General features: G+C 37.3%; 1 protein-coding gene across 5 annotated transcripts in view; it reads left to right on the forward strand.

Moving 5' to 3' along the window:
• vars2 (valyl-tRNA synthetase 2, mitochondrial) overlaps positions 1–13,073 on the forward strand; it is a 33,178-nt gene that overhangs the window by 15,380 nt on the left and 4,725 nt on the right. For 4 of the 5 annotated variants that reach the window (XM_032581730.1, XM_032581732.1, XM_032581729.1 and 1 more), the window contains 16 exons: positions 274–401; positions 622–725; positions 2,241–2,322; positions 2,471–2,547; positions 2,699–2,786; positions 2,946–3,039; positions 4,101–4,171; positions 4,257–4,382; positions 4,492–4,596; positions 5,085–5,153; positions 5,237–5,315; positions 6,814–6,944; positions 8,155–8,307; positions 9,070–9,321; positions 11,338–11,449; positions 11,603–11,805. In XM_032581730.1, the coding sequence (XP_032437621.1) occupies positions 274–401; positions 622–725; positions 2,241–2,322; positions 2,471–2,547; positions 2,699–2,786; positions 2,946–3,039; positions 4,101–4,171; positions 4,257–4,382; positions 4,492–4,596; positions 5,085–5,153; positions 5,237–5,315; positions 6,814–6,944; positions 8,155–8,307; positions 9,070–9,321; positions 11,338–11,449; positions 11,603–11,805 (1,874 nt within the window). The remainder of the gene's footprint in view (positions 1–273; positions 402–621; positions 726–2,240; positions 2,323–2,470; positions 2,548–2,698; positions 2,787–2,945; positions 3,040–4,100; positions 4,172–4,256; positions 4,383–4,491; positions 4,597–5,084; positions 5,154–5,236; positions 5,316–6,813; positions 6,945–8,154; positions 8,308–9,069; positions 9,322–11,337; positions 11,450–11,602; positions 11,806–13,073) is intronic. The other variant, XM_032581733.1, reaches the window with a different exon arrangement.

The following is a 13,073-nucleotide window of genomic DNA, read 5'->3' on the forward strand; positions in this document are numbered from 1 at the left end:
GGTTTTTATGTCATTTCCTTCAGTAGTTTTGGTGCAGCGCCACCACATGTCAGGGGGTGAACAAGTTTTCCAATTAATTTGGATTGTTTAACTCAGTGCAGTGTGAAAACAAACTGCACCAGCTAAGAATGTAGCAGATGTTGCAATTTTGGTCCCCAATCAAACTGAGTCTACCAGGTGTGAAAACACCCTAACAGTTTCATCAAACTAAGAGCATTAAATCATATGTATGCTTTTGTGGAATAATATCTGTTGTTTGTATTAACTTTGTAGGTGCTGTGAAGGTGACTCCTGCTCATGACTTTATGGACTTCCATCTGTCACAGAAGCATTCTCTGCCCCGCCCTTCGGTTATTAGAGGAGATGGAACTATGGAGCCATTGTGTGGACAGTGGTTGGAGGTGCAGGAAAATCAGTGTGCTAGATATGTATTGATACCAGTGTTGAGCATGTATGATTATTGTTAATTTCTTAGCTATCTCAGTTTAAACATAATGAAGTACTAAGACTTAGAAAATGTTGAGTCACCTTAGGTTCATGCTTCCAAAGAAGTGGTGAACATCTCACTTTTATTTTTATTCTGTCACATATCACACATTGTTCCTTTTTGTTTCTTTAAAGGGTGTGAAGCGGTTTGATGCCAGGCAGCTGGTTGTGAATGGTCTTGTTGAAAAAAACCTTTTCAGAGGAAAGAAGAATCACGCCATGACTTTACCCATCTGCAGGTAGTAGAAAAGACAGGATGCTCAACAAGTCTGAACATTTGTCTGGATTTATTACTCCTGACATGAAAGTTGGTCCTGAGACAATGCTGTCTTATCTCAGTAGATCATCAAAAGCATTGGTGCCAAGCTCCAGTCCACGAGGGCTGGTGTGGTAGAAATTTTAGATGTCTCTTTTCTGAAAAAAATATTAATGTTAACAGAAGGTCTTTGAAAAACTTTACTACACGCAAAGGGAGGCAGTATAGCCAATTTTTTCAGTTGTCTTTAATCAGGGACACAGAGCTGCAGGACGTCTCTCCCCTGAACTAAACACTGAGGGGGCACAACAACAAGAGAATTATTTATTAGTGTCTTCAAAATTAGAAGATAACACACATTTCCCTACAAATTTAGTATCACTGCTTTTGATCAAGTTAACTTGGGTCAGATGTTTTGGGTTTCCTTCTATAAGCTTTTTCTAATAGTCTGCTGGAATTCTTACTCACTCCTCCTGACAGAAGTGATGGAACTGAGTCAGGTTTGTAGGATGCCTCACTCACACACACCTTCTCAGATCTGTACACAAGTCATAGAGATCAAGGCTTTGTGATGGCTGCGCTAAAACATAGATTTTGTTGTCATTGTCACTTTGTAACCAGTTTGGCTGAATGCTGAGTTTGGATTTGTAAGCTTTAACTTCCTGGCTAATGTCTTTAGATACTGCTTCAATATTTCTCTGGCCTACAAGCATCACCCTTATTTTACCAGATGTAACAATGGTCATTATGGAAAACACTTCCACTTTTGGTTCATCAGACCACAGGACATGTCTCCAATATGAATCTACCTTTTTTATGTTTCTTTTGAAGTAATGTCTTCTTCCTGGCAGAGTGACCTTTCAGCCTATGTGTTTTACTGTGGATGATGACTGTCTTTCCAGCTTCAGCTAGCATCTATACAAAGTCTTTGGCTTTTGTTCTGGAGACAAATTTAACATTTTCCAAACTTGCTCATCTTTGGGATGGAGAACCAATCTCCTTCCTAAGTGATATGATGGCTGGACATTCCCATCACAATTAAACTTACTTATAATTGCTTAAAGACATACATGTGGTACCTTCAGGCATCTGGTTCTGAGGTTGAACCAGACTGTTGGAGCTCCATGATTCTCTTCCTGATATATTTGCTAATTTCTTCTGTCTTTCCCATAGGGCGAAACAAAGCAGTGTGTTACAGTCTGTTCTCTTCCAGTTGACTCAAACCTATCAGAAGTTTCCAAAGCCATGACATCATCATCTGTACTTTCTCTCATTATTTAAAGAGATAGTAATCCCCCTGCCAGTAAACATCTGATTTTGAAGACTTTATTAGATAAATCTCTGACATATTGTTTTTCTTCTTATGGTGAGATTTAGTAAATATTGCAATTGCAGCTGACCAAAAACAAGAGAAGCTTTATCAGATCATAACAACCTCACTAATGTGATAATGTCCCTAACTTTTTGTGCCTATTATTTCCTCTCCTCTGATCCTTAGTCGCTCAGGAGACATCATTGAACCACTTCTAAAAAAGCAGTGGTTTGTCCGTTGTGATACAATGGCTATGAAAGCTATAGAGGTAGGTTTGTGAATGTGAAATGCTGATAATTTACTAAGCCTCTGATGATTATGTTTATGATAATGAGGTTGTGTCATCATAATGTGAAAGTCTTTACAAACATTTAATATTCAAATATTAAAAAGAACGATTTGTATTTTAATGGCAGGCTGTAGAGGATGGCCAATTAGAAATCATTCCTCACTCCTACACCAAGACGTGGAAGAACTGGCTGTCCAGCATCAGGTCAGATGTCCTGATTTTTAAGTTTGATGAACTTCAGTACACATTTGGAAAACATTAGGTCTATGTGCTGATGTACATGAAATGGTTCCACTCTGATGGTAACTGAACAATTGAACACCTTGTAACTGTTTGTTTGCTATTTACACTACAGTGACTGGTGCATATCCAGGCAACTTTGGTGGGGTCATCAGATCCCTGCTTACCAAGTACAGCTTCCCAATTCAACAACTAAAGAAGAGGTTGGTCTGTGATTTATTTGTAAAAATGGCACTAATATATTGAAGGTATGATTTGGCCCACATACACACAGAAAACAACAGCTTTGTAAAAGCCGTAGTAATGTTTTTCTGTGTTAATAGTATAATCATTTGCCATATTTCTTTCTTACTTTGTGGTAGGAGCTTTGGGTTTGGGGGAAGAGTGAAGAGGAGGCCCGACAAAGAGCTGCCGTAAAATATGGAGTGAACCCAGAACACATCACTTTGCAACAGGGTAACACCCTTTTACTTTCCTGCTTTTTTAGCAGCTTTGAATGAATGAAGCATTACATTCATTCCCAAAGTTTCAGTTTATCCCATGATTATTGAAGGCTTTTTCTTTTCATTACTTCTACTTCTTATGCTCCGTTTCTACTGAATTCGGCACCCCACCCCATTTTGTCTGTTTCCATTGTAAAAGCAGCAGACAATGGAATGGTTTCACTCTGGAATAGGCCTATTCCTGGGCCCCCTTCACATGTAGGCCCATAGGACAGTCAGCATGGTTAGGCCAACACTTCTTGTATCACACAACATAATCTATTGGGGGGATGGAAAAACATCACTGCTTGTAAACAAGCATGACACATACTGACGCATCAGGTTTGTTGTGATGTTTTGCTTTAAGATTCTGCTTGTTGTTCAGGGATTTTGTTCTGTGTACCTTTGTTGTAGGATATCACAATATCAGATCAGTATGTAATCAAGATGCTATTGTTGAAAATGAATAATCTCACATTTTCTGACCGTTTTCTTTCTTTTTCATTACATCATGTCCCCTCAAATCTAAGATGTTTTTTTAAATCACAATAGATCAAAAGTTTCTGAAGTACGCAGACTAGCCTGTCTTGCACCAACAACCATTTGTTAGATTTTTTTTTGTATAAATGCTGAAAATTAAGTCCAAACGTTTTGTCACATGGGCCAAAATCATCAAGTCATAAGTGCTCACTGGCCCAAATTTTTTTAAAACCACAAAAAAAGGAATTGTTTTTCACTGCTCAACAATGAGCTAAGCATACAATAATTATAATTAAACAAATAAAGAAGTCAATTTTTTTGTTATAAAGGGAAGTGTAAATCACTGTAGATCCATAACTTTGAGTTGTTCATGTTCTTAAAAGATACTTCTTTTGGGCCCAGTTCTCTCCGTTTTCAGCAACAAGAACACGATTTGGGCCACTCTTTCTTTATAAAAGCTTGCTATATTAAGTGAAGTTTAATAAATTAATTAAAAGCATACAGCTGTTTCCTTAATCCTTAATGTTTTCACAATGGAATTAATCTCTGAATCAGACCCAGATGTTCTAGATACGTGGTTCTCCTCAGCCCTGTTTCCTTTCACCATGCTTGGCTGGCCAGAAAAGGTACTTCCTGTCCCACCACTCAACAGAATTAAACATACACTCCTGAAAAGTTTAAATCTCTTATGGAAATCCCATTTGTTAACAGACCCCTGACCTCCAGCGCTTCTACCCCAACTCTGTTCTGGAGACTGGCAGTGACCTCATCTTCTTTTGGGTTGCTAGGATGGTGATGTTGGGATCTGAACTGACTGGACAACTACCATTTAAACAGGTTGGTTTTACAAGAATACTGAGTTACTCAAAGCAAACCTAGTATTAACTGTGACGGATGAGGTGAATTGACTGATTCACTTTTTTTTTTTTTCTGTCATGCCTTTCAGGTTCTGTTTCACTCTTTAGTACGAGATAAATATGGCAGGAAGATGAGTAAATCTCTTGGAAATGTCATTGACCCATTAGATGTAATACATGGAGTCACTCTCAAGGTGAGACACACATTCCAGATTTTGCTGTTAATATAACTCTACTGTTTTTTTTCCTATATAGTTTCAGAAATGTGTGAACATGCTGAAGGAACTTATTTAAGTGGTAAACTAGAATTGTTAAACTTGCTCCACACATATTGTCACATTGCCAGTCTTTCAATTGGTCATCATTCATCCTTTTATCCTTTTCCTGGTCTGATCCAGTAAAATATAATATTTTCTATAAAAATTAGCCACAAACAGCAATTTTATGCACTTCTGGGACTGTATTTTCTTTTCCCCTTGAGTGCTAATTTTGGAATTCTATTTAAATATAAATGACTATGTAATGAGAAATACACACTGAAGAAAATGCAGTGTGTATTTCTCATTGTTATCAACATGATAACAATGATGTTATATTGAGGTTATTACAGAAAACAGGTCTTTACCATTTCTCTTAAGGTGTTATAATGTAAAACTCACCTTGCGTTTTGTTTTTGTTATAGAGACTTCAGGAGAAAGTGAAGGAAGGAAACCTAGATCCAAGGGAGCAACTAATTGCTATGAAAGCACAGGTCCTATACTCTTCAGTCTGTTTGGCTGGCTGGGTACAGTCATTGCTTTTTCTTACTTGTCTGATCTATCTGCTTCCCTACAGAGTAAAGACTATCCTAATGGAATACCCCAGTGTGGGACAGATGCTCTGAGATTTGCCCTTTGCTCCCACAAGATGCAGGGTAAGTTGCTCATCTCTTCTCAAGAGTCATCATCACAATTAAAGTAGTGTTACAGAAAGAAAAAACTGTTTTGACTAGAGAGATAGTCACATTTTAAGGAAATAGTGAAAACTTTAGTCAATGCTTTCACTGGCTGACAGGCAGGTGAAGCAATGTATTTTGACTGTTGTTGGACTCTTTATCCAAAGATGATCATAAAATTTAACAGGATAACCTCAGTCCTAAGAAGTCATGTCCTTGAAAGCTCAGAGACACACTATGCACTATGTGCATGTCAGTACACACATTGTAGGTAGAACACACGCTTTCAATTCCCAATCCTTATCTCTAAAAGGATACTCCATGTATTTGAAGTAAAACTACTTCAGTAAACTTTGTCATTCAACTTTTACACCTCGTGAAGGCATTCACGAAATAGTGGCTCTCAAGCCTATTATTTATTCATTTGTTCATTTAGAGATTTAGCATTTTGTAAAAAGAATGTTTCTTAAGTACACACCTTTCAAACTTCAAATGGGTCACAAGAGATTGACTTTTACTGAGATTTAGTGTTTTAATATGTTCTGTCATTGTCCAGAACAAATGAGCTGAGGCTCTCTGCTCCTGGCTTCTATGATGTTTCTTCTCTTGTCACCATTGCAACATTTTTCAATTCCAAGTGACAAGCAAGCACAAACATACACAGACACCCCCCCGCACACCCCTACACACAAAGGGCTACACCCACACATCAAAACAACTAATCCAATTGGTTAAGGGTCATACAAACAGTCATCTTAAATTAGGAAATATTCTGCAGATTTTCTTTTCAAAGCCTCCCTGTCACTTGTTGTCAACCATCTTCTCTGTAAGAAATGGCTGAAGAGTGCACAACAGGACATGTGGGAAATTCTTATCCCCAGATAAAATATATAACTCTGACTGTGCAGACAGAAAAACCTCATGTGTAAATGAAAAATCTGTTAATCCTACATTTGCTCATAATTCCACACTGATTGGCATTGGCACACAATGTCATACATCTGGATTTTACTTGTGCTAATGCAGTTTTCTTAATTTCAGCTGATTGGTTCAAAGACACAACATGACTCCATGTTGTTTTAAAAAGATTAGCCACCTGTGTGTCTCTAGTTTGGAAATTTTGGAACAGTTTTCTGAAATATTTTTTCCATTGTTCATTTTCATTCTTTTGAATTGTGGATGTCTTTACATTTTGAAACTATGATTTAATGTATACTATATTGCTTACATTTATGCAAACCTGCATTAAGAATAGTTGTAGTTTCTTTTTCTACAAATTATTGTTTCTTTTGTTTTTCAGAACTGTTTCAGTTTCAAAGTAGATTAAACTGTATTCGTCTTGGTGTAAGGATAACTTGGTGCACAAATGTCCATTTGCATGAAACTACTCTAATAACACGAGGAGGGAAGACATACACAATATAAAGTTTGTGCTTTCTTATTGACTAATAAATATATTTGTCTGTTTCTTTACTAGGTGAAGACATTAGTTTGTCCATATCTGAAGTTCTTGGCTTCAGACACTTCTGTAATAAAATGTGGCAGACTCTGAGATTCACATTGGGAGTTGTTGGTGATAACATAACACCTGTGGGAACACTTGAAGGGGTATGGTGATTTCTAAATTTTGTGTTTATGTCACCTAATGTCAATCATAGTTCCTGTTTTCCTCTCCCTTGTGCTTGGTTGCTGAAAATTTTTAAAAAATTATATTGACCGGAGCAACAGCAATTCAGTCCCTGTTGTGGTGTGTCTAAAAAGACCTGGCTATGTCAAACTCTATGGGTAAACCCATATTCAGAGATGAATAAAATGCTATTAGAAAAACATTTAATTTATCCCAACAATCATATAGAAGTGTCTATCATTTTGCACCAGAAAAGCACAGTTCCTGGTGTGGCAATCTGTTGATCAATACTTTGTTTACCAAGCAAAAGGTTTTTCACTGGCAAAAGACTAAGAAAGAGACTGCTGTGTGTATTCAGGTTTCGGAATATTTTTTGGTTTCCAATATGTAAATATTGCATTATTTACATATTGAAATATGTAAATTTCAAAATGGATTTGAAACTTGTTCTTCAAGATACTGAATATATGGAGACATTTTAAGATAATGCTTTCAACTGTGCAGCAGTTTTAGAGAGAACCTAACAATTTGAAATTTAATTTAGTCTTAAATGTTTGTTAGTCTGATTCTGGTTTCCAGCTAATAACATTAGTTATTGAAGTATCTGTTTAACACAAATACCAGATGAACATACAGTACTTTAAATTTGTATGACACATTTTTGACTGGCTTCCAGAAATAGTTATTCTTAATTGTTACTGTAACAGTTATTAAGCATTTTCATCATATATTTTGAGAACATCTCTCAGCTCATATTTAGTGTGGTGTTGTTCTATTTTACATAAAACCTCCTGTGCTAGGTAATATAAAGTAGGAAGAGCTTCAGAAAAATGGAAAATTTTCTGAAAATGGCTTCTAAAATGTTCAACCAATTATGTACTTCTGAATTTAAACTAGATGATAAGTTCTCATGCACATATTTTCTCTTTCTTGTGTGTGATGTGTGTGTGTGCTGGATTTTGCAGGTCACTCATTGATACTTTTGTAATTCCTTGCTACCTTCTAGCAAGGATTGAGGAATTCTCATTCCTCCATCTTTTCAGTGTCTATTAATGGAAAAGGTTTTCCATTGGTGTTCCATTCCATTCATGGACACTGAATGGATAAAGGTCAACTGGGAGTGAGATGGAGCTGATAATAACCCTTGTGCTAACATTGCCTTCAGAATGTTTCTCTTTTTCCTTCTTTTAGACAACTCCTCTGAACAGCATGGAGCGGTGGATCTGTTCCAGACTCTACAGCACAATTGTACAATGTGAGCAGGCGTTTGAAGCTTATGAGCTGCATATTGTCACATCTGCTCTCTACTCCTTCTGGGTGCACAACCTGTGTGATGTTTACATGGTAAGGAGCCGATTTTCATATGGGAGAACAGGTCTGTCTTATTATGATTATCAGAAACAGGTGAATGGAAATGACTTTTACTATGTGAGGCACAATCTACCCTGTTATTTGAGCATTGCAGAGCTAAATACAGGGTATGGTTAGTGAAGGCATATTTATATTTTTGATATTCAATCCTGGTAGAAGATTTCAACTTCTGTTTCCATCCATCCACCCACCCATCCACCCACCCATTCATTCATTCATTCATTCTTCCCTCCCTCCACTTGGGGAAGGGCATCCTCCCTGACCCGGAGAAGGCACTCAGACTTGGAGGCACAGATCCTCATCCTAGCTGCTTCACGCTCGACTGCAAACTGCTCCAATGAAAGCTGTAGATCACGACCAAAACGGATCCCCTCAATATGTTGGCTGCACCTAAAAATTCTGTCCATAAAAGTAACGAACAGAATCGGTGGCAGTCGAAGTCTCACCAGACACGAGCCCAACTTATTGCCGGCAATGCAGACCAGACTCTGACACCAGTCCTACAGAAACCTAACAGCCCATATCAAAGGACCTGGTACCCTATACTCCCGGAGCACCCTCCCAGATGTGTGTGCTTAGCTTGTAAAAGCCAGATTGATAACTAATATTGTTATGGTTGTTGGTAATCAATGCTGAGACATGTTGCTTTCCCTAAAAATGGTATAGCAAACATGTCTACACATTGTTTCAGAATGACAATGTAATCTTTGTCATTTCTGTGTTTCTGTCCTGAAGGAATATGTAAAGCCAGTGCTGCTGAAGCAGAATGAGGGAGTTGAAGTCCTGACAGACAAAGACCACAGCAGCAACACGACGCAGGTGGCCAGCACTGTTCTCTATCACTGTGTGTCTTTGTCTCTTGCTTTGCTCTCTCCCTTCATGCCCTTCATCACCGAAGAGTTGTGGCAGAGACTGCAACCATTCAGACCAGGAGCTATGGCCCAAACCAGCTTGTGTTTGCAACCCTACCCCCGATCCACTCAGCTGGTAAAACTTGAATTATTATTCTTGCCTCAAAATCAATACTTACATTTTACATGGTTCACATAATATATTTATGGTTGCAATAGAGTTTATCTCTGCAGCCTGAGAGGATGCAGTTATATGTAACAGTTTAAGTCAGTGCTTGCAAGAAAAGAACATTATCTTTTAAATGTAATGTAAATGCCAGTGGCTGGAGATCTTACTGATTGTATTTTCAGACATCTGGTAACACCTGGTTTAATAAAGAAGGACAACTTGCTTTGATGTGTAAATACGGTACATGAGGTAAAGCCCAAAATTATTCATATCACTGGCAGATTTAAGTTTAAATAATGCCTTCATTTTACCAACATGTTTCTTCTTGGCTAGAAGTAATATTGCAAAGTTTTGGAGTGTTTCAACCAAAGTACCAACATTCATCTGATAGAAAATCTGTGGACAGAGCTAAAGATTAGGGTGATAGCAAGGATGCCTTCCAGCCTTGAAGACTTGTAGCTCATCATCAAAGATAAAACATCCAAATACTCATTAAAGCATGCAAAACGCTGCTCAGTAAGCTTTGACTGCTGTAATGCCAGTGAGTAATTTGATTAATGTGTCATTTCCAACATGACATTCTTTAATAAAGCACAAAAAATAAAAACATTACTTTTGAGAAATGTATCATTTCCTATGAAAAAGAAACTTTTTGGTTGTAATAAAATAATTACAAATTTAAATTTGCCATTGGTGTGAATACTTTTGGACTTAACTGTGCAGCTGAAATTTGATATTTACTTAAACTGCATAAAAAGTCTCATATTAAATCAGATTAAACCTTTTCTGTTTAGGATTAATAAAATCATTTATATTTTCTAAAAGCCTGAGTAATGAGAAAGCAGGATTTTTTTGTTACATTCTCCAAATGTAGAAGTTTACATTAACTTTGATTACTACACCATCAATCTAGGGGTTCACCGATTTATCGGTGCCAGTTTCCTTAATTTTGGGAGATTAGTGATTGGACGATTTTTACATGTGATCTTGTCCACTGATGTTATCAACCTCTGCAAAAGTCTAAAAATCAACCACTGTGCTTTCTTTTCTCCTGTTAGAGAGGTTTGACTGACAAACTGACTGACCAGGTCATGTCTGCACATTTACAGTTAACAGTCACCCCATTGTTGCCAATTCAGCAACTTTCTTGATATATTGAGCAACATTTCAGACAAAAAAATGGTAACGGCCCAAATCAGAATCGGTAAGTTAGATATTTTAAAAGATTAGTAATCGGCGATCAGCCAGAAAACTGCAATCGGTGCACCCCAACTTCAAACAGGCTGAATGATGATACCATAGCGTTGTTTGCTGCTGAAAGGCTAATTCCCAGACCTGTCAATGTATTTTAAGGTAATTGGTGGATTGAACTTGTGTAGCACTTTTCTAGTCATACCGACTACTCAAAGCTTTTACACTAGCACCGCTTTCACAAACTCGCACGCAAAATGCATCTTGGCCTTTGGTGCCTTGCTCAGGGGTAAATCAACACCTGACAAAGAAGGAAGCGGGAATCAAAGCCACAACTTTCTCATTGCAAGATGACTATTGTATACACCCCATGAGCCACAACTTCTCCACACTTGCACACCTTAAACACTGCTTTGAAAATGATAGACATCTGATACTCAAGTATAAACACCATTGGGATGTATCGCTATTTCACGCCACTCTAAAAAAATGTATTACTCTAAAACAATGTAGACATGATCCAGTCATAAAATTTAAATACATTTCTTCAGATACTTTGAAAATGTATTGTATTTAAACATAGAACTTTTTAGGAAGTTAAAAAGTCTAAAAAAAATCTAAATGCATTATTTTGGCATTTAGCAAGCAATAATTTTGGTAATCCTTACCGAACACAAGAAAGATTTAGTCTGATCTAATGTTATGCAGTGAGACGAAATGTCTTTTTTTACAGTATATGTAAATATGTAGTTCAACTGTTTTCTTATTTGTTTAACTTCTCCATGTTGCCAGGCTCACTGGTATTTTCCGGAGGAGGAAAAAGATTTCCTGCTGGTTCAGAATGTTATCCGAGTAGCACGTTCTCTGCGAGCCCAGTGTGGCCTAACTAAAGAAAAACCTGTCAGTAAGTCAACAGATTAATAATCATGTAACAATGTGGTTGATTACTTGCATACTTCTACATGTAAACCGTGGTATGTTTCAATTCAAGCCCTTCCTGAAAAAGGGTAAAAAACAGTAGCTAATATATCTACATGTTGTTTATACATGGTTTCAGTGTGGGCAGTGTGTTCACCAAGCCAGGCCCAGACACTTCTTCGCTTTGGCTCAGCTGTTTGGACTTTAAGTCGAATCTTAAGCCTCCAGATCTACTGTCCAGATCAAGATGGTCACCTTCCCTCCGTCCACTCCACTCCTCCTCCTACGGGATGCCTCGTTGCTGTGGTGGACCACACATGTCAGCTACACCTCCACATCCAAGTGTGTATCATACTCATTCTGATATATCTTATATCATATAAACTTTATTAAAGCTACAGCAATCAAGCCCTTTATAATGGCCGAACAGCTTTTTGCATGTTTGAGCTGGTATTTTGATTATTTATCTTGGATGCTGAACTCCAAGTCTTAAGAGTTTGGAAAACCTTCTTGCAATTACCTTAATTTTTATCTCCATCTATCTGACATTAATTAATTAATTAAGGACATTAATATTAACTCCAGACAGAAGAAAGGTCTATTCATATGCAGCTTTGGTAAAAAGACAAAATACCCAATTGGTAGAGAGGATTAATTACCTTAACAATAGAACAGTGAGGAGGATAGAGCTAAAGGTTAGAGACCAAGATGGTGACCAGTGCAGTTGTTGTGTGATATTGACCTTTTGCACATGACATGACCAAAAGAAAATTCATAAAAAACAGAAATCCAAAATACAGCAGTCTTAATCCAAACCTCAGACTCATCTCCTTTGTCTAAAGCAACCTCAGACTCATGAACCATCTGCACCAAGTCACTTAAACTGGCTCTTTTTAAATATCTGATTGCTATCTGATAAAAGCCATATTAGTTAATGACTTCATCACTCAGCATAATATTGATGTTATGTTTCTGACAGAAATATGGTTGAATGACAATACTGAATCACCTGTACTAATCGAATCAGCGCCTCCTAATTACAATGTTTTAAGTGAGATTAGAAAACATAAAAGAGGAGGGGTGGCCTCCAAATCCTTTTAGGTCATTTTAACTCTTTTGAATATCTGGGAGTTAAAGTAAAAGGCCATAAACAAACTCTGACATTAACTCTGTACAAAACTCCAATATATGTGTAAAACTTCTTTACTGACTTTAATTTCTATTGCTCAGCTGCATTGATTAGAATTGTTTAATAATTGTCGGTATTTTAACATCCAGGTTAACAAGCCTGAAGACAGAGGGGCAAAAAAGCTGTGTGATAGTCTTGATAATTTTGTTCTGTATGTGAAACAAGCAACACACACTCTAGGACACACACTGGACCTGATTATCAGTAAGAGTGTAAATATTTCCATTGTCTCTGGAACTGATGTCGCCCTGTCGGATCATTTTGCTATTATCTTGGAAACTACAATGTCCATTGACTCATTTGGCAAAACAGCGACTATAACAAAACGTTCTTTCATAGACAACACAGCAGAAATATTTAATCAAATCTACTCTACCTCCTACATAGAGGGAGAAGATGAGTTTATAGATAGATAGATAGA

This window comes from Xiphophorus hellerii, chromosome 13, assembly GCF_003331165.1.
Source record: "Xiphophorus hellerii strain 12219 chromosome 13, Xiphophorus_hellerii-4.1, whole genome shotgun sequence".
Classification (NCBI taxonomy): Eukaryota; Metazoa; Chordata; class Actinopteri; order Cyprinodontiformes; family Poeciliidae; genus Xiphophorus; species Xiphophorus hellerii.